General features: G+C 46.0%; 1 protein-coding gene and 1 long non-coding RNA gene across 3 annotated transcripts in view; one reads left to right on the forward strand and one right to left on the reverse strand.

Annotated features, from left to right (window-relative positions):
• Positions 1-27,573, reverse strand: part of PIP4K2A (phosphatidylinositol-5-phosphate 4-kinase type 2 alpha) — a 164,172-nt gene that overhangs the window by 31,352 nt on the left and 105,247 nt on the right. The window contains exon 4 of the mRNA XM_084782464.1: positions 16,120-16,272. Coding sequence (XP_084638590.1) covers positions 16,120-16,272 — 153 coding nt within the window. The remainder of the gene's footprint in view (positions 1-16,119; positions 16,273-27,573) is intronic.
• On the forward strand, positions 2,237-27,159 carry LOC311597898. Of its 2 annotated transcripts, XR_014779391.1 has the most exons (5): positions 2,237-5,220; positions 7,357-7,577; positions 23,504-23,599; positions 26,260-26,357; positions 26,638-27,159. It is a non-coding gene; the product is annotated as an uncharacterized lncRNA (long non-coding RNA). The 2 variants fall into 2 exon arrangements; XR_014779392.1 differs by lacking the exon at positions 23,504-23,599.

Here is a 27,573-nt window from a genome sequence, read left to right on the forward strand (position 1 = left end):
TGAGGGTGCTGAAGAGGCGGGTAAAGAAGTGGCTTCATGGAGTCTGGTGATGGAAGCCTGGGTGTCCTGGTTTTCCATGTAGACTTCAATGAGCATGAAGGGGAACATGGAGCTGCAGAGATGTGGGTGTTCTTTGCCCAGGTCCTGGCTGCCACCAAGTCCCAGGGTTGCAAAACCCCAACGTGACTTGGGTCATATGCCAACGAGCCACAAGAGGGAGCTATTCCTCTTGGAAGTAGCTATTGGTAAACTATGGGTCCTACTAGTGGGGCCTTTAAAATGGGGGAGGAGTGCCCCATATTTGGCCATATCCCCTTGTTGGGGAGGCCCAATGGCACTCGGAGGAAGGATAGCAGACTACCAAGAAGAGACTTGACACCCTAGCATCATATTCATGGGGAGGAGGTCCCCCTCAGTCACAGTCATAGGGAAGGGGAATTGGGGTGAAAGCAGGAGGGAGGGAGGAATGGGAGGATGCACGGGATGGGATAGAAAATGAGATGTAATATGAATTATTTTATTTTTTCAATAAAAATGTGTTTAAAAAATAAATAAAATGGGGGAGGAGTCTAAACAAGCCTTTTTATGTCTGTGACACTAGATTAAACTCCCAGGACAGCATCAACACAATCCTAATGACATAAATGTCCTACCCATTGTGCCTACACCAGAAGCCTGGAAGGATGATTACCCACAGTTACAGGCTGTGTATTGGATTGGCTTGTGTGTGTGTGTGTGTGTGTGTGTGTGTGTGTGTGTGTGTGTGTGTGTCTGTTGCATACATGTATGCATGTGCTTGTGTGTGAGTATACAGAAGCCAGACAGGGCGTTGGGTCCCTTTGCCTTGAGACACAGTCTTTCACTGAATGTCTGGAAGCAAAGCTTCATGGCTAAGCTGGCTAGGCAGCAAGCTCTCAAGATCTGCCTGCCTCTTTTCCCCCCAGAGCTGGGGTTAAAGGCAGGCATCCATGCTCGGCTTTTGACACAGGCACTGGGGATTCAAACTCAGGTCCTCACGTTCACAGACATGTGCTCTTACCTGCGGAGTCATCTCCCTAATTCCTATTTTGAGTCTTTATAAAAGATTACACTGTTTGATTTTTTTTTTTTTAAAAAAAGCACAAAACATTAATAAAAATATTCTAATTGAACTTTTTAGTGGTGTACATTGGTAATCAATTAATAATCAGTCCTGAAATATTTAACTAACTAAAGAATAATAAGTTCTCAGTTCTTCTCCTTAGAGCCAAGCAGCATCTGTCACCGAAGCTACTTTTTGCTATACAGAGTTCTGACAAATTTGGAAGATGCTTCGGAGCGCCCCTCCCCTCCTTACAGATAGCAGTTGAGCTATATATTTGAAGTCAGTCTATTTTTTTCCATTGAGTTTCATCTCAGCTTGTTACTTGAAACCAGATGAATGGGGCATAATTTCAAACCAATAAACTGACTTGAGGTTTGCTAATGCACAACAGGTGGGTAATAGCTCTGGGTTGAAAAGGAAATTTCCCACCGCGATTTAAGGGATTAAAAAAGTGCGCTGTCTGCCAGTAGTAGGAAGTGGATGAGAGGGGCTTAGTGCAGTCCTGGGCACCTGTACTGTGTGAGTGAGGTCAAGGCGAACAGGCCGATGAAGCACGCGTCCTTGGGTTGTCATTTACCAGCTGTGGGAGTTGAGGTGAGCTGTGTGTTTTAATTTTGTTTTCCAGAAGGTGAGTGCCCAAATGCCCACCTACCACGCAGCTGTAAGAATGGCAAGAGACAGAGTGTCAAAAGACCCCACACCACAGTCCGTCCTGAGCCCTGCTCTCTTTCAGTTGTCAATGATGCTGATGCTTAGCTGTCACTCAGAACTTTGGTAAGAAACTGTAACATCACACCAATCTGCCTCATGCTCCAGATCTCTCACAGCCATGTCCTCGGGTCTGCGCTGAGGGTCACTCTATGGCAAGTGTTATTTTGCATATATGGATGGTTATTTGAGGACTGTAAGGTATGGACACTGACTGGCTGGTCAATTCCTTCACTCACATTTTTTTTTTTTGAGACAGGGTTTCTCCGTGTAGCCTTGACTGTCCTGGACTTGTTTTGTAGGCCTGGCTGGCCTCGAACTCACAGCGATCCAACTGCCTCTGCCCCCCAAGTGCTGGGATTAAAGGTGTACGCCACCACCACCCGGCCTCCATTCGCATTCTTATCCTTAAAAGATTGTAGCTCTGTGATAGAGCACTTACCTTACATGCATAAGGCCACAGGTTCAATCCCCAGTACTACAAAAAAAATGCCAAGATGGAACTCCCTGCAGAGCCACAGAAAGCCTGGCTCACAGAGGCACTACCCACGGTGACCAGCACTGAAGAAAGTTTGAGTATTACACAGCAAACTGACAGGCTTCTGTGTTTGGAAATACGCCCACACATGCCACACACTACACCTTCCTTGCCTCCAAGACGAGATATAGCTAGAAACAAGTGACTTTGATGCATTCTGTCAACAAGTGTCACGTGTACTTAGTTCCCCCATGGGGCTCCTTGATGAACACTTTGAAAAACACAGATTAAATACACTTCAAATCCCTGAGTGTATAAGCATATAAAACCACAAATTACATCAAAACCTATCTTTTCCTTGTCAGTGCCGCCAAACTGTATTTGATACTAACGGTTGAGAAAGAAATTATGGATCAGGAATCTTGATCTGCCCACTGGCTGGAGGTCCGGGTGGGGACCTGGGAAAGAGCGGCCAGCTGCTGAGCGCTCATGCTGAAGCAAGGACAGTCCTTACACTCCTCTCTGGATGACCCAGGCAACTCTGCACACACACACACTTCCTTCAAAGTTTATGTGTATAGATTTATATTATCTTATGCATATGAGTATCCTGCCCATGTGTACCTCACATATGCCTGGTGTCCCCAGAGCTCAGGAGAGGTTGTTGGATCCCCTGGCACCCGAGTTAATGATGGCCGTGGGCCATAGCGTGGATGCTGGGAAAAGAACGTGGCTCCTCTGCAAGAACAAGCAATCCTAAGTAAGCGCTGAGCCATCTTTTCCAGTTCTTTCTGCTCACAAACTCCAAACCCCAGTGGGCAGGTCTACAAAGTTCCTTACAAGGACAGAAACTTCTAGAGGCAAACCCCAGACCAGAGATTCTAACCTAATGCCCACAGTTCTCACTGGCATACTACAGGACCTGATCACATTCTGCCAGGGCCCTCTTGATCTGGTTCCATTCATTAGCTGTGTGATGGATCGCTCAACTTATCTGAGTCCCTGCATCTGGAAAAGAGGCGAACAAAATGACTTAATGGCAGGGTGTTATGAGAATGCGTATTATAGAAGTAGTAGGATTTGAAATCCGGATTTTTTTTTTTTTTAGTTCCCTCAAACCTTAACCCCCACCTTCCTTCACTCTAAATATTCATTCATAAAAAAAATGTCTACCAGGCATCTGTTACATGCCAAGCAGTGTGTGTGACAGTGTGACATGGAATAGAGAGACCTCCAGGATCTACTCTGAGCTCTTGGGTCCCGCCATCTCCCTCAGTCCAGGGTTCCATGACCACCGGCAGGACCCGGGCAATGCTTAACTGTACTGCACATTCCTTCGTGAAACTGAACACTCCCCTCCACCACAGATACCAACTGCAGCTAGCCGGGAACCTCTGTGTATGCCCTCACTAGATATTGGGCAGTCATGGGGAAGCGATTCGTTGTTCATTATTTTTGTTAGAGTGAAAAGCCTGTCTCAGAGAAGCTAAATGAAGTATTTAGAGACAAACACTATGTATGTGTCATTTACTTTCAAATAATTCAGCAAAGCCTCAGAAAGATGTAACCAGGGTAAGGTGGGTAATGCTACCAATTTACTTCACGCTTGAGACATTTTGTAATAGAAAGTAAGCATAGGGGTCTGAGGAGACGGGTTAGCGGGTCAAAGCGGGAGGAGCAGAATTTAAGCCTGGTCTACAAAGGAGTCCAGGATAGCCAAGGCTACACAGAAAAACCGTGTCTTGAAAAACCAAAACCAACCAACCAACCAACCAAAAGAGAATCTACCTGAAAGAAAAAAGCTGTAGTGCACATGTCTGTACCAACCTCAAAAGGAGAGGCAGAGCCAGGAGAGTCCCTGGAGACCCGGCCTCAGACAAGGAGGAAGGCAGGACTGACAGCTGAGACTATCCTCTGACCTCCACATATTCTCAGCTGTTCACATATATCCACATCCACTGCGTGGGCATGCTTAAATGCACACACACACACACACACACACACACACACACACACACACACACACACGAATGTGTGCACTTGTGTGTGCAAATGAATTAAGAAAGTGACATGAACCCAACTCCTTTTGATCCACATCCTTTTTCACCTATGATCTCTCGACCAACTTCCTGAAAGACCAGTCTACAGTTGTGTTATGGCTTTGCCCTGTCCTCCACCCATTCTGGAGCTTCTTTCTCCCTTAAATGTTGCGTTCCCCCTCTTTAGGACCCCCTCCCTCGCTAGGATCATCAGTAGCTTCTGGTTCGGTAGATATAACAGACATTTCTCAGCCTTCCCATTGAGCGTGTGACCTGCAAAGTCCTTGCTGCCAGATTTCAACTTGGTTTCTGAGGATCCTGTCCCGCCTCTCTCTTTTGGTTCTCTCCTTAAGCTGTTGGACAGTTCTTCCTCCATCATGTGCCATTACATGTGCCCAGGGCCTTGTAAAAATCACCCTTCTCATCTTCGCCTTCCACACTGTCTGTATGCACCTCATATGTGCCTCCCCTGCCTTTGCTTTCATTCTTTCTGCATCCTAACAGCTTATTATTTGCAGCCAACAATCATCCTTCTGGTTTTATTCACAGAGGGGAAGGCCCAGGTGTTCTCATGATGTCATAATAAGCAAGGCACATCACACAAGGAAAAGGAGGAGTGCATCAGCCACAGAAGGATAAAGCGTCTCAGGTTCCCCTCGAGTTGCTGTGATAAATACCATGACAAGGGCAACTTAAGGGAGAAAGGGCTTACTTGGCTCACAGTTCCAGGTTCCAGGTCTGTGGACTACAGGGAAATCAGGGCAGCAGGAAGAGGAAGTGACTAGCCAGATCACACCCAGTCTACAGCAGAGAGCACTGAATGAGTGCACGCATGCTGCTGGACCTCGGCTCATCTTCTCCACTTCACAATTCAGGACCCCCTGGCCAGAGGATGGCGCCACCCACACAGGGTGAGGCTTCCCACAGATGTGCCCACAGGTCAACCTAACCCAGACAGTGTCTTATTGAGACTGCCTTCCCAGGGGATCCCAGGGTTAAGTTGATAACTGAAACGAACCATCACAGAAGTGTTACAAAATAATTGTCGGGAAATATGAAAATTGCTACCACATGGTTAACCTGGAGGTGACTCTAGTAAGAGCCACAGTTTACACAGTGTAGAGCTGTTGTCATTGAGGAAAACTGCCCAGTGTTCTCTCATTCTGCACATAGTAGGTACTGTGTTAAGGCCACAAGCGTCATGGCCCATTTGATGAGTTCCAGGCTGGAAATTCTCCCAACTTCCCCAAGTACGTATGAACTTACAAAGAAGGCAAATGGGGACCGTCCAAGCCACAGAACGATGTGGGGGATCCACAGGTGCCCTTCTCCCTCCATCCCTGCTATTTTCACATGACTTGGAAGGAAATTGGTCCTCCACAGGAGCTAGGGAGGAACTTAGTGCTTTGGAGCCACCTGTGCCAGCTAGGTGTCGTGGTACAAATGTTTAATCTCTAGGGAGGATGAGCAGTGAGTTCAAGGCCAGCTACATAGGGAGACCTTTCTTCACACACACACACACACACACACACACACACACACACACACAAACAAAAAACAAACCAAAAACCAAAAAAAAAAACTATTCTGAAGACTGTGAATATAAGGAAGGAAGGCCTCTGATAACTAAGGAACAAAATGCACAGGGTCGGAAGACTTAGGAAGGAAGGAATAAGGGAGGAAAAGCAAGGAATAAAAACTTATTGCTGCATTGTGCTACTTTTGGGTCACAACTCTGAGAACTTCCCTTTTAAGATGATAAAGATCACAGGTGAATTGTGAAAAGTTGTTCAAATACTTCAAGGACAACAAACAAACAGGTGTACTGGGGTATCACATATTATGACTTTTCTTTAATATCTATTCATTGGTACCCTTTTAGAGAAAGAGTCAGATCATCTTTAGCATCATTTCTTCTGACAGGCACAGGGCAATATGAGGAAGCTTTGCTTTCGTCCCTCTCCATGCTTAATTTCCAGATTATAGGAACAGAAAGTAGGCAGGTGGTGCAAACCTGTAATCCCAACACTTGGAAGGTGGAACCATGGTGACTTTGAGTTTGAGGTTAGCTGGGGCTTTATCCTGATATCCTGCCTGTGGGTGGGGCTGGGGGAGGGGGAGAATAGGAAGTGATTTAATCCTCAGAGCTAGTCTTTAAGACACAGGTACAAATGTTTATTTTACTTTCAAGCACTGTAGGACCAACAAAGAGCACAATTAACCGGGTGTTCCTGCCTGTTTTACTGATGCATCAGTTTACCAAATCAACGTGTGCGGAGCCCTCACACAGCCTGGTATATGTCCTTCTATAGGGCAAGGGGTCTGAGACCCCTCTGAGTTCCTAATGGAAATTCAGTTGCAAACTGACCACCATTTACCATTGCTGGTTATCTCGCAGGGCCCAGACACTGAAAGCACAGGAAACCACAGTTTACTCTCCCAGGCAGGACAGGTGCCCTCTATAGGAAGGTTGAGAGGTTGCTCCCACTGGCTGCTCAAAGCTGGCATTTCTCTCTGGGACCCAAGGCTAACCCTTATTTCTACCCTTCTGGGCTCCCAATGTTACCAAGCTTTTCTGGAACACCAAAGACCTCTGTGTGGCCCCTGTGGTGGTCAGTACACACATGCGCCATGACCAAAGCTTTCAACTGTACAGATGCTCAGTGGAGACTCGCAAATGTTAACAAGTGAACCTGCTCTCATCTATTCTTGCGGCTAACTCAATCAGTTGTTCTTGGGGTCCGGTTCCATATTCTCAGTAGGACATCACCCCATCAGCTCTGCTTGCATTAAAATTATTTTTTATTAATCACTGTTTCCTTGCTGTTGCCTGTCTGCATTATATATTATGTCATGGCTTCTGCTTTATTCCTGGAGTGTCCTCAGAAACTTTCTTATATGCAGCTGGTATGTCTGGCTACAACTGGTGTTTCTAGCATAAGCAACTACTGCTTGCTGTGTCCTGCCTTCTGCTCAGAAGTCTACGGATACATGATGTCATAGCATCATCAATAAAGGCAGCTCTCCACTCTTCCTTCATTTCCCAGAATTAACTATGGGCTTACGAGAGCCTCAACACTTTGAAGAAGCAACAGGTGGGAAGCAGGCTGCAAAATATACAGATGGAATAGCTCCACCATAACAGCCTGCCTGCTCTTGGGCTCAACAACAAGGATTATTAATTCCTTATCTGCTGTTCTTCTCATGCAAAGTGGACGCGATTCAAAGACCCTCAGCCTCTGGAAGGTTCCAGTGGAGAGGGATAGAGGTGAACTGGGTTCTCTCTTTCTAAATTGTTATCATGTTTCAATTTTATTGTTTGTTTGTTTGTTTCATTTTGCTTTTTTGTTTTTCAAGACAGGTGTTCTCTAACAGCCGTGGTGGTCCTGGACTCATTTTGTAGACCAGGCTAGCCTTGAACTCATAGAGAACCACTAACCTCTGTCTGTCTCCCAAGCGCTGGGATTTAAAAGTGTGAGCTACCAGGCCTGACTCACCTTTTTTTTTTTTTTAAGAGGCATGAAGTGAGAGTTTAACATAACATCAAATTAACACTGCACATAGTCTTGTCTCACTTCACATTTTTGAAGATGAAATGATCTGTAATCCTTACTGTACATCTGGGGGGTGATGGGAAGGAGGAGGGGAAGGAGGAATGGGAGGAGGAGGAGGGGGAGGAGGAGGAGGGGAGGGAGAGAGAAGCCATGCATAGATGCTCTCAGGAATGGCCCTGCCACTCTGCTGAGGTCAGGTGTTCTCGCCTCACAGCTCTCTTGGGTCTACCTCACCCAACAGGGCAGCCAGCCCTGCTGGAGCTTCAGGGGTCATCTCCATGGTGCCCCACCAGTTTGCTGAAACACAAGGCTGGATGGTGGTGTAATTTTTTCTTTCTATCCAATCTGGCCTCTTTCCCATGCCCCACATGACACTGATCCCCAGTCAACACTTTGGCCCCCAAATCTGGCCCTGCACCTGTTTTGTTAAGTCACTGTATTAAGTCAACAGATGGGAGGGCCAGGAATTGCAAGGGGTGGCCTATGGAAAGTACCCTGTGAACATCTTAAGTATCGGACATTTTAAAGAAACAAAGGGGTCTGGAGTGGTGACACACTCCCAATCCCAGCACTAGGGAGGCTAAAGCAGGACTGGCACACACCCAAAGCCAGCCTGGGTTACATAGTGAGACTGTGTTTCTAAGATCCAAGACATAAAGAATAAACCTGTAACAAAAAGCTGGTAAGTGTCCCACCCCTGAACTACAGCCCTAGCCTGATTCTCCCATGCTCATCCGACACTGCTTTACAAAACAGCTGATAAATAACCGTCATTTCCAAGACCTCAGAGTATTACAGCCAACAGAGAGTTGAAGAAAAGCATATTTACAAAGCATCGTTTCCCCAAATATACAAAAGAGGAAATCAAACAGAAGATTCAGTTTTCTGTGAATAATATGACTTCCCCACTGGTCTGAGGTAGGAGGCTGTCCTTTCTTAGCACAGAGTGGACTCTAAGTAGGACAAGGACAGCACTAGAACTGAGAGGAGCTCCTGAGGCTTGATGGTTAAAACCTCTATCAGTTTGCATCAGCACCACCCACTACTGGAACCACACCCTGTAGTGGACTAAAAGAGTCAATGACACACAATTTCAAGGGAAGGTGTAAGAAGGTAAGGATAAGAATGGTACTTAATTATCTTATTCAATCACTTATGTAGTACTTATTCACCAGACACAGTAATAAGCATGACACAACTATGAATTCCTAACACAACTCTCAAAACTGCTCTATTACATTTATTTGTGTATGTGGGTGGATGTATATGAGGATATCCAAAGACAACTTAGGGGAGCCAGTCCTGTCCTTTCATCATGTGGACCCCAGGAATCAAACTCAGGGTGTCAGGGTTGGTAGCATGGTAGCAAGCGCCTTTCCCGGCTGAGCCATGTCACTGGCCCTAGTGAGCCAAGTCTTGAACAAAAAGTATTATTATCCTAATTTAATAGACTAAGTAGGTGCCAAGGTAAGTAAGTTACCCAAGGTCTCATCATTGGTTAGGACAAAGCTAGCATGTGGAGGCAGCTGTTTGATCCAAATTCATGTTCCGCATGCTCTACTCCACCACAGGTTGTAAGAGGTGGCTGGTCAGGAGATAGCTAACACCAGGAAAAATTTAGTTGGGAAGCAATGTCTTCCAAGGCTAGCCTCTTAGCAGTTTCAGCCTCTAGAATATGGCTATGATGACTGTGAATACACTTAATGAAAACAAGCATGCAAGCCAACCAACCAACCAACCAACCAACCAACAAAGCAACCAACCAACCAAGCAACCAACCAATCAACCAACCAATCAACCAACCAAGCAACCAACCAACCAATCAACCAACCAACCAACCAACCAATCAACCAACCAACCAATCAACCAAGCAACCAACCGAGGAAAGAGCTAAGTAGTAACAGAGTAGCCAGAAGGTCCATCTAACGTGAGAGCCTGGCTCCTCTTCTGATATGAAATATATATATATATATTTTTTAATCAAGAAGGAAGAACTGACAGACTCCACTGAAGCAGGGACAGAAAACTCTGAATCCACATACACAAACTCTGAACGGATCACAGACCCACTTTAAGCAGAGACAGGATGAGTAAGAACAAAGTAAAATGGCACATGTTGGAAATGTCACAGCAAAATCCACCACTTTGTATGCTAGCTTAAAAATGTTCTTAAGTAGAGATAAACGTGTATGAGTTCTGAGCATCCCAGAACAGGATGACAATGACATCCTTTGTGTCCACCCTGGCTTTATGTCAACTTGACACAAGTTAGAGTCACCTGAAAGAAAGGAACGTCAGTTGAGAAAAATGCCTCCCTAAGACCCAGCTGTAAGGCATTTTCTTACTTAGTAACTGATGGGCCCAGAGAATTGTGGCTGGTGTCATCTCTGGGCTGGTGATCTCAGGTTCCATAAGAAAGCAGGCTAAGCAAGCCATGGGGAGTGAGCCCGTAAGCAGCACCCCTCCATGGCCTCTGCCTCAGCTCCTGCCTTCAGGTTCCTACCCTGAGTCAGTTCCTGTTCTGACTTCCTTCTGTGATGAACAGAACTGTGGATGTATAAGAAAAAAAAAACAAACCTCTTCAAGTTTATTTGGTCATGGTGTTTCATCAAAGCAACAGAAACCCTAACTAAGACAAGTTGGGACCAGAAGTGAGATACTGCTGTGACAAACTTGACCTTTTTTGGAGAGGATTATGGAAGAACTTGGGTCTAGAAAATCTGTTGGATGTTGAGAGCTCAGCGAGCTGTTCTGGAAGATAATGTTGAGAGCAGTGCGGATGATGGAGGCCTGGAGATGCTGTGGTTCTGGTGAGCTGGGGCTGAAGAATCAGCTGTGACTAACAAGATGCCAGCACCACTGAAATCTTCGCATTAGTGGGACAATTGATGCTGGTTTGCTGGAGCTAAAACTTTAGTGGTGAATAAGAAGAGACTATCATCGCTGAGGTGAAATCTTGTTTCCTGAGAGCACAGGAGAAGCTACATTCCAGAGGCAGTCAAGGTTGTGCTTTGCAATGGCAGCCGAACTTGACAGTGCGAGAGTCACCCAGGTGGTACTGGTTTTGAGGGTAAGTAGGGGTCATGGAGAGCAGCTGAGGCCTGGCACTATGAGAGGCCAAGAGAGGCCATTGGTGGAGGTGAAACCTCAGTGGCAACTGAAGGCCCAGGACTGAAGGGGTCATGCAGAGAATTTAAGGCTTGGGACCATGAAGAGAGCCTATGTGAGGCTACTGGTGACAGTGTAGCCCAGTTGCAGCAGAAGGCCTGAGTTTTGGAGACACTTTGGATGACCAAGAACAGTAGCAGCAGTGGAGTGAAGCATGCTTAAGCTTAGAACACAACCTGAGGGCAGAGCTGGAGAACTGACCCGAGCCCCTTGGAGGAGCCCAGAAGATCCTGAGTGAGCCCCAGACGTTAGCTGATGAGTTATTTGCCCTTTCAGAGTTTGGTTTTGCTTTGATTTGATTGTGACTGTGCCCTAGTTCTTCCCTCTTGAAGTAAGAAACTATTATTTAATTTTTTATTTTACAGAACCCCACAGTTGAGAGACTTAATTTTTTAAAAGATATTCTTACATTTTAAGAGGCTTTGGAATTTTGAAGCGTTTGAATTTGTGAAAACTATGAAACTTTTAAAGTTTGCAAAATGTTCTACGTTGTTGATGTTAATGTATGATCTTGGGGATGAAGAAGAAAGGAATGGTTATGGCTTAACCATGATATGTTTGTGTGTCAAGTTGACAAGGGGGTCAATTTTCCTGGCTAGTTTAATGTCAGTTTGACACATGCTAGAGTCATCTGAAAAGAGGGAACCTAAATTGAGAAAATGTCTCCGTAAGATCCACCTGTAAGGGGCTGGAGAGATGGCTCAGTGGTTAAGGGCACTGCCTGCTCCTCCAAAGGACCTGAGTTCAATTCATGGCAACCACATGGCAGCTCACAAGATCTGCAACTCCAAGATCTGACACCCTCACACCAATGCACATAAATTAAAAAAAAAAAAAAATCCACCTGTAAGCTGTTTTTTTAATTAGTGACTGATTGGAAAGGAGCCCAGTCTGTGGTGGGTGATGCTATCCCTGGGCTGGTGGTCCTGGGTGTTGCACTACAGCAACAGAAACCCTAACTACACCTTTTAAGAACATCCCTAGGACTACAGATGGAAGGCTGGTCACATGGCATCGCACAAGGACATCAAGGCCTGGCTCCCATCATGTTATCTTCACCAAAGTCTTGTGATAGATATAAAAAGCAGCAAGACATTGATGGAAGGCAGCCTGGTAGAGCACAAGGTTGCTCACCAGCACACATAAGGCTGCTCACCAGCACACACAAGGCTGTTGACCAGCACACACAAGGATGCTGACCAGCATACACAAGGATGCTCACTAGCACACACAAGGATGCTCACTAGCACACACAAGGATGCTCACTAGCACACACAAGGATGCTCACTGAACGGAAAGCATATATTGTGCTTCCAATAGCTACATCAATTCTTTTATAGAAAGTTCTATGACATTCTGTGTGTAGCATGCCTCTGTAAAGATGTTGTTGATAGGGTCAGGGGTCTTTACAAGACAACCCTGCTATATCCTACATCAAGGGAAGCTCTACGTCTTAGCAATAGACTTCAGAATGTTCACACATCTACACAGATGACTTACTTGGGGTGCCCTTTGGCTACCAGGTTGCTCAGTTCAAACTGGTGCCTTCTAGATAGCAAGTGTTCTCCTGAAATGCCTCAAAGACTGATCAAGAAGTTTTAGGCTTATGTAAAGTTGCAATTAGGTTTGTTCCTTTTTACCCACCCTTTCTGCCTGTTTTGTTTTTTTTAAAAAATGTCTAATCTTTATTTCTCTGAAGGAGAATTTCAATCTATTCTGGAACGTGGCCATGGGTAAATGTCCAACTGAATGAGTTAATGAAATGGAACGTAGAAGGGAGATCTGAGCTCACAGATCACATAAGCAGACAGCTCCTAACCAGCTGGAGTCTGTGCCATCTGACTCCAATTTAGTATCCTTTAAGCTATATTAATAACGGCGGTTCTTAGTCATGAGATGCTTTAAATTATATCTAAGTTATTCTGTTTCTAAGATGGGAGGAAAAGCAGGGATGTTGGCTAAATGTGACTTTTCTGAATAAAAGGCATACCAAAAACAACAGTTTTATGGTAGCAGAACAACAGGGAATCTTAGCGCTGGGAGTATCCTAAAGTGTGTCAGCAACTGTCCTGATAGCCAACATGATTACGTAACCTGGGGACCTGTCCAACTTATGTGTTAGGTCATAGCTAGTACTCACAGAAAAACACCTTGTATTGGTTAGTTCCATTGTCATTCAGCATGACCTACAGTCACCTGGGAAGAGAGAACTTAATAAGGAATGAGATTGGTTGTGGGCTTCTCTGTGGGGGAGTGTCTGATTGTTAAGTAGCCTAGCCCACTGTGGGCAGGACCATTCCCTAGGCAGCAGCCCCTGAACTCCAGAAGAATGGAAGGAGCTGGCTGAGTGAGCCAGCAGCAAGGATGTACTTATTTCTCTTCAGTTTTGACTGTGGATGTTATCTGACTAACTGCTTTGACTCCCTGCCTTGACTTCTCCTCGAGGATGGACTCTGACCTGGAACTAGAAAACACACAAACCCCTTTCTTCCCTAAGTTGCTGCTGGTTAGGGTGTTTTATCACAACAACAGACATGAAACCAGAATGCACCTCCAACTGTGCTGTCTGTAAAGTTACAGGATTCACTCTGAGCCCAGGCTCCTCAAGAAGTAAATATCTGAACTGTATGTCCCATTGTTATAGAGGGCATCTTCGCTATTTATCAGAAGAAAATACTCTCACCAGTCATGGATGCCACTTGGCTGTGAGTGGGTCTAAAACAAGCAACTCATAAAGAGACTGCATGGGTATGACATTAGATTCCAGAAAGGGGAAACCTATGAAACCGTGAAGAACTCAAAGCCTGGGCTGGAATTCAGGTGATTCAAAGCCAGTGTCTTCACCCTCATAGAAATTAGCAGGGCATTTCCAAAGTCCTTTTATAATAGGCAATAGTGTAAGCATGGCAGAACAAATTTTAAAAGCAATAGCTGTTATCAAAGATGTATTAGATGTTAAATGAATTTCAAGGCAGACTAATGCCTTCAGAAAACACATTAGAGGCAGTCACAGGTTCCCAGAAACAGAATGCAATGCGAAGGTTTTTACAGATCTCACTGTAAGCGAGATGTGATCCATCACATTTGCTAGAAGAACAGCAAATGCTAAGAAACAATCTGCCACATCAGGGTGCATTAACAAGTCACCTCAGAGCTCACAAACACAAGGGAGCTGCCTTCAAAGTGCACAGCAGGAGAGGCTGAGCCTTCACAAAGGTGACTAAAGTCTTTGTGAAGCCTAGCAGCACTCAGGGGCGCTTTACTTTGAACCTCCTCTCTGATGGCCAGTCTTTACTGCTGAGGGGAATTTAAAGCCATTTAGGTAAAAGTAAGGTATAAACTACATATTTGTATTCTCTCAACATTCATAGTTTTAAATACTAACCGCAGTCTAGAACAATGCTTAGAAAAGACCAGAGTTGGTTCCCAGCACCCATGGTCAGGAAGTTCAACAAGCTGTCGCTGTGGATCCAGGCTGCCTGATGTTCTCTTTGCCCTCCACAGGCACCCGCATGCACACACGCACACACATGAACACACAAACACACACACAAAGATAAAGACCATATACACACAGACCACACACACATACACAACTCACAGACACACACACACATACAGACACAGACACACACACATACACAACTCACAGACACACACACATACACAACTCACAGACACACACACACATACAGACACAGACACACACACATACACAACTCACAGACACACACACATACACAACTCACAGACACACACAGACATAAACACACACACACACACACACACACACACACACACACACACGCATAACATTTAAACCCTAATCACCATTGTGTGGTAAATGGGTCTGTGGATGTGATGTGATTCTTCTGATGTGACTCATGCACTGGGCAGGGGGCAGCAGAGGGTGTGCCTGCCCCCAGGTGATAGACACTAACAACACTGGCAGAAGCACAGCCCTCTCTGGACTCCTACCATGTTGGTTCCCTGATCTCAAATTCTCAGACTCTAGAACTGCAAGAGAGAAACCTTTGCTAAGTCACTCAGTTTGTGTTTTGTAAATGCAGGCAAGTACACTGAGAGAGACTCTTAAAGTAACAAAATTGTGTGCGTATACGTGTGTTTTAAATACTACTATTGAGGACAATTACTGCAATGGTTGTGTAATTAGTGACATTTGTGCAACAAGACCACAATTTCTCAGGGTGACTAGTATTAGTTAGTGTGACACAACAAAGCACCGCTGCCACCACACTTCCATATGCTTGGAGCATGTGTCAGATACTCTGCCATGTACTTGATAGTGTTTTCTCCTTGAATTTTCGGGACTGGGGAGGTATTACTCTTTTTGTCGAATAAGTGAGGAGACAGGCCTCCAAATCCAGAAGTCACATGGTCTGCAGGTGACTGGGCTGGGATGTAAGGATTGTCTTGCTTCTGCGTTTGGCTTCCTATTTCATAGTCTTTTACTGACCCAGCTGGTCCTATGGATCTGTGTGCTCCCGAATGCAAAACTATGCTGGAATTTATCTCAGAGAAAGCAGCTCCCAAGGACATTTCTTTGTACGCCCAGGTGATTACAAAGTGACAATTTTGGCAGAAGGTGACCAACATATCTCTAAAACCAGAGAATTTTCTACATACATGGTCCACCTGAGCAAAGAGTGAGCCGTGGACAGGCAGAGCCAGAGAGTGAGGGCATCCAGGAGACAGCTACAGACTTGGAGGTTAACGTCTGCCTCCCTGCACAGGGGGGATTGGGGAGAATCTTCTGGAAGGCTGACAGATCTTTAGCGAAGCGATTTTCACAACCAGAATGGCGATCACAGGAAGCACAATTAGATTAAATTTATTTGAAATAATTTAGATTACTACTGATGTAAATAGTGAGCATACTTACACATTCTTGTGGTAAGGGCCAGTAATCAGGCCACAGTCACTCCAGTACGACTCACCGTCTGGAGGAGGTTTTCATGCTAATGTGGCTTCCCAGCATTGCCCACGGAGTTTAGACCGTTGGCCCTGGCGACACGTCAGCATGCATGTGAACTGCTCCGAGAGGCAGTAAAGACAAGGGGGAGTTACCTGGTGGTACTTCTTGAGAATGTTGTGCATCTCTGCCACGTCCTCGCTGGTAATGGTCTTGATGACGTATCTTTTGTCATAGGATGTGTGAAACCGAGCCCCGCTGCGTGCCTGGGAGTCGTTGGGGAGGGGTGCACTTCTGGTCAAGGAATTCTTCCCGGTGGGATGAGGAAGGAGAAGGGAAGAGAACTGGTTAAAGTGTGGCTTTTGAGAGGTTTGGATCATTTGTCATCCAAGCAAGAACATCTGCATTTGGAATGAACTGGCAAGCGGCCGGCCAACGGTTCACAATTCTCTCGTAACTCAATCGTAAGCCTCCTAAATGAGATGACGACAGCTGCGGAAGCACTGTGAGTCTAGTTTCTTAAAGGAGAAATTAGCGGGCAGGGTGGTGTGGCAACCAGGAGGACGGCAGCAAGTTCTAGGCTACCCTGGTTTGGTTTTGTTTTTGATAAAGGTTCTCTCTGTGTAGTCCTAGCTGTCCTGGAACCCTATGGTAGGCCAAGCTGGCCACAGAGATCCAGCTGCCTCAGCCTCAGCTGGGATTAAACCCAGAACAACCGCACCCTGCTCAAGGCTAGCCTAGAACTCTCTATATAGACCAGACCTACATAGGCTAACCTGGTCTACACAGCAAGTTTTAGGCTATCTATGGTTATATGGTAAGATCTTGTCTCCAAACAATCAAACAAGCAGATTCACATCTAGAATTGTAATACATTATTTATTTGCCTTGTTCTTCTTTTTAGAGTTGGACAAGAGCTCAAAAATTCCGTGAGTAAGACCAGGTGTTAGTCACAAAAGGACACTGCAGTCACTGAGCATCCATTTACAGTGCAGGCCGCCAGGATTCTCTGCACTCTCATGTAATGCGCCCTCATGATCACATCATTTCATAGACAGCAAAATGAGCTGAGAGAGGTTTAGTACCAGAACAAAGGCCATAGGCGGTAAATGAAGAACCAGAACTTCAGCTTGGATGGCTGGTCTAGAACCCAGGTTCTCACGTAGTAGTAAACTAGCAAAGTACTTAAGGAGTCGGTCGTGGCCTGTGGAGGAAGCAGGAGCTTGGACAAGTGTGTTCTACAACTCACTAGAAGACTCTGGATTGTTCCATCCACCACAGGTCTTCAGTAACCCTTGAGCACTACTGCCAGGGGGCGAGGAGGGCGTCTCTGCAGAGACTCTTTGCAAAGCAATGTACCTGGAGCGTGGTTCAGAATGTCAACACGACAGCTAGGGCCCTGTGAGTCTTCTCTCATGTCAGACACCCATCAGTGTCTCTCTTCTTCCTTACAGTGGCCAAGGAAGTTCCCTCTGCTTGTCCTGGCTCTTTGTACCTGCTCAGGTGACTAGCGGCATTAGTGAACCTTGCTTCTGAGGAAATCTGGGCTTCATCATTGCTAATTGTACCTTTGAGAAATGACACCATCCCCTTCCAGGTCTTGCTTGCTGTCCTATGTATATGGGGGTTCAAAGGGAAAGTCACCTTCCCCCCGCAAGTTCCTCTCTAAACAAGGCATCCATAGACCTGGTGGGCTGAACGCTGCTGCAGAGAACACGGGTAACTTTGGAGAGGCAGGCAGTATCAGGGTCCATGGATTTTCAGTTGAAGGACTCTCCCCTTAGCATATGCAGGTCACTTTGTAATTTCCTCATTTCCAGGTGAAATACAGCAGGGCTGAGCCAAGGTAGAGTCAGACCACAGCAGGACAGAGGCTTGAGGAGGGAAATGGACTACCAGCTTATCACGATTTCCCAGGATGCACCTGGCATCATGGCAGTAGACCATTACATCCTGAGAGAGTGCACCCCAGCTCCAATGTAAGCAAGCACACCCGCCAAGTGTAGAGGCAAGACTGCCAATTAAGCTAAGAAAAGCAGATGTAGCTAATAGAAAACTCGAGATGAAACAGAAAATCAATGTAATTCCAGCAGGACATTAAGTGTCAAGATTTGGCAGTGTTAAAATTATTTTTTAAGACAACTGTAATCCATCAGGTAGGTAGAGCATATTAAAAGATTTTCAGGATAAAAATGATGACATTAGCAAGAGTTTAATTTTCGATTATTTAATTCTTTTATTTATTTATTTTTTTTAAACTTCTTCTCTGATCTAGCCAATGGATAAGACATTCTCCATAGTTATGTGGAAAGTGGGGACTGACTCTGACATGAACTCTGGTGCCCCTTATTTGATCACCTCCCCTTGATGGAGAGGCCTGGTGGCACTCAAAGAAAGAATAAGCAGGCTACCAAGATGAGACTTGATAGCCTATGACCATATACTGGGGGAGGAGGGCCCCTCAGTCATAGACCTCGGGGAGGGGAATAGGGTGAAAACAGGAAGGAGGGAGGAACAAGAGGATACAAGTGATGGGATAACGATTGAGTTGTAATCCGAATAAATTAATTAAATAATAAAAAAAACTTCTTTATACTACTTCCTGCCTCTAATCAAAAGGAAGAAAATCAAAGTAAATTTCCTTTTTTTGTGGGTAAATGTCAGCAAAAAATTAAAATATATTACTAATGGTCTCCCAAACAGTAACATACAAAGGGTATTTACTGCAAATAAGTAAGTGCTGTAGATACTGCCAACACTGCAACTTATCTTCAGACATAAAAATCGAAGCAAGAATCATCAATTTTGACGGACAGGAAGGAGGAAGAGGAAGTGACAACATAGTAGGGTAACTGAAGGACACTTGTACTCAGCTGGGAGGGGGTTACTCTGTAATAGGCACAACTTGTAGATGGAAAGACTTATTATGGCTCATGGTTTCAGTAGGTTCAGCTCAGAGCTCTGTGGCTTGATGAACTTTCCAGAACACCATGGCGGGAAGACGTGCGCTAGATGGCTGTTCATAGAGCATCAGACCGGGGAGTGTGTGGGGTAGGTGGGCACACCTCTGTTAAAATGTTTTTCCACCTGGTCTACCGGGCCATACAATGGTGCTGTTCATTCTCAAGATGGGTCTTTGCTCCCCAGCTACTGCCCCGCATATTAACCCTTTCGGGGAAATATCCCCTCATACTCACCCACAAGTGCTATCCACCAGCCCTGGACGTCTTTCAAGCCTATAAGCTGACAGAACCAGCCACCTCAAGTTTCATGGCTCTAGCAAAGTAACTCACCCTCCCTGGCCCCAGTGTGGGAGACAAAATCGAAAGCCGAGTAGTAAATACTGCGCAAGCTCAACAAACAACCAATGTGGGAAAGCCAAGTGGAAGTGCAGGTTCTGGCCTTTCAGGTTGGTGGTGCCAGGGCATTCTAGGAAGTAGATGACGGTGGTGGAGCTGGTATGGGACCGCCTGTGATAGCTGTGGGTGTCCCCAGTGGCGGCTGTAATGTGTTTTGTTCGCAGTACGTGAAGGGCGTATTCAGTGTGCAGTCTTACACACTTGCACTAACACCCTGTTTATTCTATTCCCTCCAACTCTAAGCTCAGTTAAATGGGAGGCTGTATCCAAGCACTCACCTCGGTAGCTCATTAATGGCATTGAGCATGGGTGTGTTAAAACTGCACTAATAAAACAGTGCAAGAACCCACCTCTGCTTATGCCTCATGAGGAATCTCTCCCCTTCCCCTCAGTTTCAAGGCCTTAAGCATCCTCTCTTTCCTACTTTGTGTTAGCGTATTGGCCATGCCTTACTCTTGGCATATGCAGAGGTGGTACATTCTAGCCTCGGTTCTGCCTCAGCTCACTTCATTAGCGGTGCATAAGTGTTCCCAGCTTGCAGGCTATAAAAAACACAGCTCCTTAACTCACTTTCGAAGCAATAGGTGGAGCTGGGGATACTTTGCCAAAATTTAGCCTGTGCCTGTCAAATTAACATAAAATGTATTCATCAAACTTACTGAAAGCCACATCTAATAGAGAGAACTGAAAATTCAGAAGTTAATGCAACTGTACAGGGAATGCCTGCTCCTTTGGATGAGCACAAGCCTCAGAGAAGGCCAGCTTATCATGCCCTATTTACTTACAGCATTTCCACGAGGTGCATTTTTCCCACTTGAAGGTAAAAAAAACCAGACGGACAATAGTCAGGTAATCGGTTTTAGGCTCCTGTCTGAAACTTCCCCCGGCGAAACCAAACAGAGTAACTGACAGTTAAGAATACGCTTTGGCCACTACAAGACATAGGCATAACGATAGATTTTTCCCCCCAGCCTTTGTAATGAGGTAAACATGGGCTGGAGAGATGGCTCAGCGATTAAGGTCACTGGCTGCTCTTCCAGAGGACCTGGTTCAATTCCCAGAACCTACATGGTGGCTCACGCCTATGTCTAACTCCAGTCTCAAGGGATCCCTCGCCCTCTTCCGGCTCCACAGGCATTGCACACGACGGTGTTACGGAGATAAATTTAGACAAAACACCCATACAAATAAAAATTTATAAGAAATATAAATTTGTTTGAGTTTCTAGGCAATGCGGTATAAGACTGAAGGCGAGAGTCAGGTGTGTAAACATTCTCTCACTCATACCTGACAGGAGGGCTGAGTTAGCTGAGACTTTTATAACTCGAAACACATTTCCTGGGCTAAAGAGATGGCTCAGTGGATGAAACGCTCGCTGCCTAAACCTGAATATGGGAACTGGCCTGCCTGTAATCCCAGCCTCGAGGTAGGGAGGGGATTTCTGCGGAAAGCTGACTAGACTAGCTGACTAACTGGCTTCAGCCAGAGACCTCGCCTCAGTGAGAAAAGTGGAAAGCGACTGAGGGAGATGGCACACCTCACACTCCAGCTTCCACTCACATGTGAACCCACCACACGTGTAGCCAAACACCTGCAAACATGCCTCCACACAAGCACGTACACCACACATACAAGAACAAAACAAAGCAACCCAACTCAATATACATGTTCCTCTAAGGTGCTTAAAGCAAAGGCTGGGGGTACAAGTCTCAGAACTGAGAGTAAGTTTCCCAAGGAGATTCTGGGCAGGAGACCAGAAGGCCACCGTAGGGTTTACCACAGCAGGGCCAAGATTAAAGAGAAGATGACGATGATTCACAAGGGCATATCAATCTTACCCTTCACGGATTCCAGACGTGTTCAGGACAGTATCAGCAGGACCCAAGCCCCGGCACCTAGGGACGAACTCTGGTCACAGCCCTTGACCTAATGAGGTGGGGATATGAAGGATCTCGAGCCCTTGTTCTATTGCAAAGGAAAAATGAATCCCAGAATCCCAGGAATGTAGAAGATGCTCGCTCAGGAGGGAGGCCAGGCAGGCTTGTGGGAAACAGAGCCTAGGGCTGACCTATGGGTGCCCAAAGGAACTCTTCTCACAATAAAAAGGCGTCAGGGTTGGAAGTTGCTTTAAAGATCATCCCAACAGCCCTGACTTAAAGATAAGAAAACAGACCCAAAGGATGCCAGTGAAGGCCTGCCTAAGTTCTTAGGAGCACACCCAGATGCTACAGCATCCGTGGGGCCTTAGGCTCCAGAGTGTGGCAGGCATCTCAATGGGATAGTTCGTATTGATTTTTCCATGGTGACAAACACCTTCTAATACCAATTTAGAGTGTGAGCCAGCTGGCACAAAATCAAACTTGTCCCTGTGTTTTCAATTTTGCCAAGTTAAGTGTGTGGAAAATATCAATAACAGCCATGGTGTTAAAGCAGTCAGTCTCTTTTATGTACATTTTTATTAACCTGTGTACAAAGCCTTGGTTCATTCCAAGGCAGCCACACGGAGCTGAGGCACTTGTGTGTCCAGGGAACAAACTGCAGGAGGAGCAGGATACGAGGTGCTACAGCTAGGAGTTAGTTTATGTAGCATGAAGATTATGCTGGGGGATGCTCAGGTTTTAGTGTTTCCTGCGAGTCCCATGGGGTGCAGTGGCCATGCCAACCCTAGGGCTTTTTCACGTGTGGTCCACTTTATCATGTATCGTAATTAATTCACAGAGGCTGAGGACCATTGGGGAATTTTAATTCTCCTTCCAGCACTGACTTGTCCCACTTTCTTAGCTAAGAGGCACAAAGGCTTTGCTGGTAGAAGATGCCAAGAGAGGAATCTCTTTGCCTTAGGAATGCAACTTTTAGTGCATCCTCTGCAATACTAAGCTCAGAAACAGAGAGAAATGGAGGAAGAAGATGGAGTGGGCAAGTCAGGAAGAGGTGGGCCAACAGAGACACTATTTTTAAAAATCGTATTTGAATTAACTGATTAAAAAAAAAAAAGCAAGACCTGATCCAATCATGGCTGAAAAGTGCCACTTTTGGGATTGGTTTAATTTTCATGATCTCCATGTCTAAATTAAAACACGCATTTTCCAGGAACCTTATCCATTCATATGTCCTTAGGAAAAGTGTCAGACAAGATTACCCAGAAGCCTGTTGTGGAAGTTTTGGTTTATATGTAAACATATTTTGTTTTAATCTCAGGTGTGGGATATCGGGGGGGGGGGGCTGCTCCAGTTTGTCCACAGCTAATAACTGCCTCCTGAAAGGGCACATGCGGTTTGTCAGCTGTGAACTACCTTTGTGCGGGCGTGTGGTTTGTCAGTAGGGATAAAAGCCATACCCAAAAAGAGACTGAATGGGGAGGGGAGGCGGGGGAGGGGGAGAGGTAGATTTTAAAAGCACGCCTACAGAAACCCACCCCAGGTTTGAAGAGATCTGTTCCCCTCAAAACCCGAGCCCCTTGCTTTGGACAAAGCTTGGGCAGTTATTCGGTCTGAAATAAGGCTGACATTATTAAAATTCTAATCTAGAGCTCTGCACATATCTGTGCACAAGTGGCAGGAGACGGTCTTCTCTAGCCCTTCCCACAAGTTTTTATGGGAGAATTCAAGCCGCTTTAAGGAGCAGTTTCAAGTTGAAAACCCCCAGCTGCTGGGAGAGACACTTTGGGCACAGCATGCCAATTTCAGTCTATATCAGAGCAGCTGTGACTTCCAAACAAGACTTTGACAAGTAAGGCTTGTCGATGCTCCTGCACAGAAACGGGCTTGTGGGGATGGGGTGGGGGGAGGATGGGGTGATGGTCGTGGTGGGAGGCTCGTTAGACCCTCATCCGAGATTCTACCACTTGTTTCCTCCTGCACTCCTCTCTCAGCTGTCCCTAATCCTGCTTGGCTCTACAGAGCCTTGGGAAGTCCCAGCTAGATCAGAGTGGAAGGCTGACAACAGGAGAGAGAAAGGACTCTGCCCATGTAGCTTTTGGCAGTTGTCACCCAGTTGGGGAGAGACTTTGCAGCGGCAGCTGTGTCAGGATAATCTGCGTTCCTCAAGTAGGTCTAATAAGCGCAGTGGTTTGCCACTGCTTCTCTGGTTGTTGGGAAATGATGTGTTCCCACCTCCCCAGGAAAGCTGACACAACACTCCCTCACAAGGTTTTCTTCACGTCCTTGGCCTCTGCCTACAGGTCAGCATCTTCTCCAACTGATGGACAGAGATGGGGCCCAGGGCAACATGGAGAAGGACCAAAGGACAAAAGGGGTCTGCAGTGAAAATCCACACGGTAAAAGTCACAGCCCAACAGCAGTGCCCCCGACTCCCACGCCAGACCCACTCATCTCCAAGGAAGCACAGCTTCCTACTTCCTCTTGCAATTGTTAATCGGGATGAACTGGCGCTGTTACTTCCCAGAGATTTGGGAAATGGCCAACCATTTACTATTTATGAAAAAAATTAATGATAAATGCATACAAACTACAGAACATGCTATATTCACTGGCTACAGCTTTCCTTCTGTGCATTTGATAATTTCGTATCATACACTCTTATCAGTCTTTAAAAGTTGTTATAAATAGGTACAGTGTTCTTCTAACTTGTCCCAAGGAAAAGCAGACAAAGTCAATATTGATAAACCGACTCATATTAAACATAAGCTCATTTCAAACACTGAATTTCTTTTCTAAAAAAGAAACTTTGTAATATACATGCATACATGCATGTGTCTATGTGGATGTACGTGTGTGCCCATGTATGTAGGCCTGAAGTTGACGCTGGGTGTCTTGGTCTATGCCTCTTGTTTTTGGAAGACAGTCTTACACTGAACCTGGAGCTCACAAATTTGACTAGGCTGTCAGGCTGGCTACCACAGCCTGGTTGTGTCAGGATTCTGAAGTGTGTTGTTTTCATGTGGCTGTTTGGGATCTGGACTCAGGACTTTATGCTTTCATGGTACACACTACCTACATCTCCTGTGCCCCTAAACATGTTTAATTTTACAGTGAACATATACTTATTTATTTGTGCGTGCATGTGTGTGTTTTGCGTGCACGCGTGCAGCCCTGTGTAGGGATCAGAGGACCCCCGAGGTTATCATTCTTTTCTATCACATGGGTTTTAGAAACTGAACTTAGATCATCGGGCTTGGCACCAAGTGCCTATCCACTGAGCCATCCTGCCAGCTCCATCATTCCTTTTCAGTGGCTTTACTTGGAAACAGCTCCCAGACCACACCAAGTCACCTGAAGTACACAACTCAGAAGACCTGGTGTGTTTACAAGGCCATGCAGCTGCTGACATATCCTTTTAGGAGCATTTTTAGCAGCTCAACCCCATTTCTGCTCCATTCCTTTCTCCAGCCCCTCATCAGAGGGCTTCTTGGTAGATCTGCCTGTTCTGGCATTTCACATAGTATAAAGGTGTTGTGATTGGCTTCCAGGCTTGTTGTTTCTTTCTTTCTTTTCTCCAAGACCTAGAAACACAGGTATCATAGTATGAGGGCCACTGACTGACTACAAAGTTGTACAAGCTGCAGACCCCAGGCTGACTCATGCTGAGCAAGGGACACTCCAAGTGACCTCTGCTCACTTCAGTGGCCAGCCATGCGTGCAGGGGACAGACACATCACGATCAGCAGATGTTGCCCCTAAGATGCCCCTGAGCTTGCTGGGTAGCTGAGTATAAAATGGGCATTTGGGCGAAAGTGGAAGTTGTAAGACAATGCTGACAGTGACGGGTAGATGAAACGACTCAGCAACTTCCTCCCTTTTAAAACCAACCCTACAGTTCCGTTTTTAAAGCTCATTTTTTTTCTCCCCCCCACAGCTCTGTCTTGTGACATCTGATACCTGTCTCAAGCCTCAACAGCTGTGTTTGAAGCTCTGGCATTCGGCAACCCTCCATAGGAAATAAAGCAAGATAGTAAGAGGAGTCCCCCCCCCCCCCCCCCATTCCATGGCCTTCTTGCATTTGTAATTGGAAATTTACAATCCTCTTCCTCCAGGAAAGGATTAGCTGCCGGTGCTGCTCTTCCCGCCCTCCTCCTCCAACAGTGGGCATTGAAGACGGTTACTTCCACAGTGGGGGGTCCAGGATTAGTGGAGCCTCCAGAAAGGGGAGAAAATCATAAGGGTCGATTTAATTAGCTCATTCCAGGCACCAAGCCTTTACAGTTCTCATAAAACATTCTGTTTTAGTAACTGTTACTTCCCTCAGTACCTTTTTTGGAAATACCAAGCATTTTTCACATTAAATTATCTTGACCTGATCTCATATTTACATTTATTTTTGTAGTTTTTCATGTTGTTTGTAGCTTGTATGTTCTGGCAAAAGTCACACATGGAGGGCCAGCAGTGGGTAAAGTGGCTCAGTGGGTTAAGGTGCCTGCCACCAAGCCTCGCAGCGACCAGATGACTCAGTGGGTTAAGGTGCCTGCCACCAAGCCTCGCAGTGACCAGATGGCTCAGTGGGTTAAGGTGCTTGCCACCAAGCCTGACAGTGACCCGAGTTGGATCCCAGGACCCATATGGTGGAAACAAGAATGGAGGTTGTCCTCTGACACCTGCACATGTGTTGACAGTGACACCTCTGACACTTGCAGGCTTCTGTCTGTGTGCCGTGGCACCTCAGCCCACTCCTTATCATAATACACACACACACACAAAATAAATAAATGTAGATTTTCTTTAAAAATCATACATGAATATATGACTAATATTTTTAAAATATTAGTCAAAAAGGAAGAACACTTGAAAAATTACTTCCGGCAAGCTCAAATGTGGGAAGTCACTAACTTCCTTTGGGACTCTATTAACATTTTATATAGAAGAACCTGTATTAGTTACTTTTTAGGTCACCATGACCAAAACACTTGACCAAAGCACAAAGGGTTTATCTGTGTTCATGACTTAGGAGTGCTTAGTCTGTGTTGCTTGGTCGCTTGGGCAGGACACCGTGACTGCAGGAGAATGTGCTGGAAGGTAAGACAGACTGGAAGTAGAGAGTAAAGATGGAACATGCTGTACTTCAGTGATCTACTTCTGCCGGTGAGTCCCCACCTCATACATGTCCAAAAACATCCAGAATAGTACCGGCAGCTGGACTGAGCATTCAGAACCTGAGCCTGTGGCGGGGTTGGGGGTGGGGAGGATTCCAGATTCAAACCCGACCAGAACATAAGCTTAGCATGAACTTAGCTGAGAGAATCTTGTCACAGATGAGGAAAACTGAGGCCCACCTCATGGGTGAACTTGGTCATGGATGCAGTCACTAAGGACCCAAGGCTCATCCTGACCTACAAACTCCCAGGAATGTTCTCTCCCTAAGGCAGGCTACCTGGTTCATGGACCCGAAGCCTAGAAACCAATCTTAGGATTATGACTGCATGCCTACCTCCAATCACACAGCCCAGGAGAAACTCATGGCCGGGAGAGGCTGTATTCTGGATTTCCCTTGGACATATGGGAGCAAGCACAGGTGGTCTTCTGACATCACCAGGCCATTAAACACCAACACGGGAGCTTGAATGTCATCAGGAGTCATTAAATGCCTACTGTGTTCAAAGCCTCATGTTGAGCTCTTAGGGAATTTCAAAGGAAGTCGGAGCTGTGATCCTAAGCACAGAATGGCTTTCGTTTTAAAGGGGAGCAAAGCACATTTAATGCTTTATCAATAATGAAACGATTATCAGAAAAGAGGAAGATGGTCAATGAAAGGAGCTAAGTGCAGGAGCCTCACAGAACAGTATGAGAACAGCATTTTAAACTCCCAGGGTGATGCTTGACCTCGGAGATAGGAACGCCAGACACCAGTCTCCGAGGCTCATGAAAAGCAAACATTGTGTTTACCTCACACCCAGGGCTGAGGGCTGCTGACTAATAATTAGCTTTTGACTGCACACCGTGAGGTGCAGCCCAAGCAGGTTCAGGGCAGGAAACAGAGGCCAGCAGGAAGCCTGGGCTAGAAGGCAGGGGTGGAGGTGGGGGTGGTGGGAGACGTGGTGGGGGAGGATCATCTCAGCTCTCAGAGAGGTGAGAAAAACACCCCAGAAATCAGATGCAGATTGGCTGTGGGGTGGCGTCTCTCAGGGCGTCACCACTAGAGATGGAACCCTTGTGTGTTTTAGTCGTAGTGCCTCCTCCACACACAGGATGGAGTGGCCGGCCAGGGCCCCTTGTGTGAGAACAAACTGCAGGAGCCAGCTGGGCACACCCAACCACCCAGTGAGGAAGAGACAAGAGCTGAAACAGTGCAAGGAGCAAG

Source organism: Acomys minous (genome assembly GCF_964271855.1).
Source record: "Acomys minous genome assembly, chromosome: 5".
NCBI classification, from domain to species: Eukaryota; Metazoa; Chordata; class Mammalia; order Rodentia; family Muridae; genus Acomys; species Acomys minous.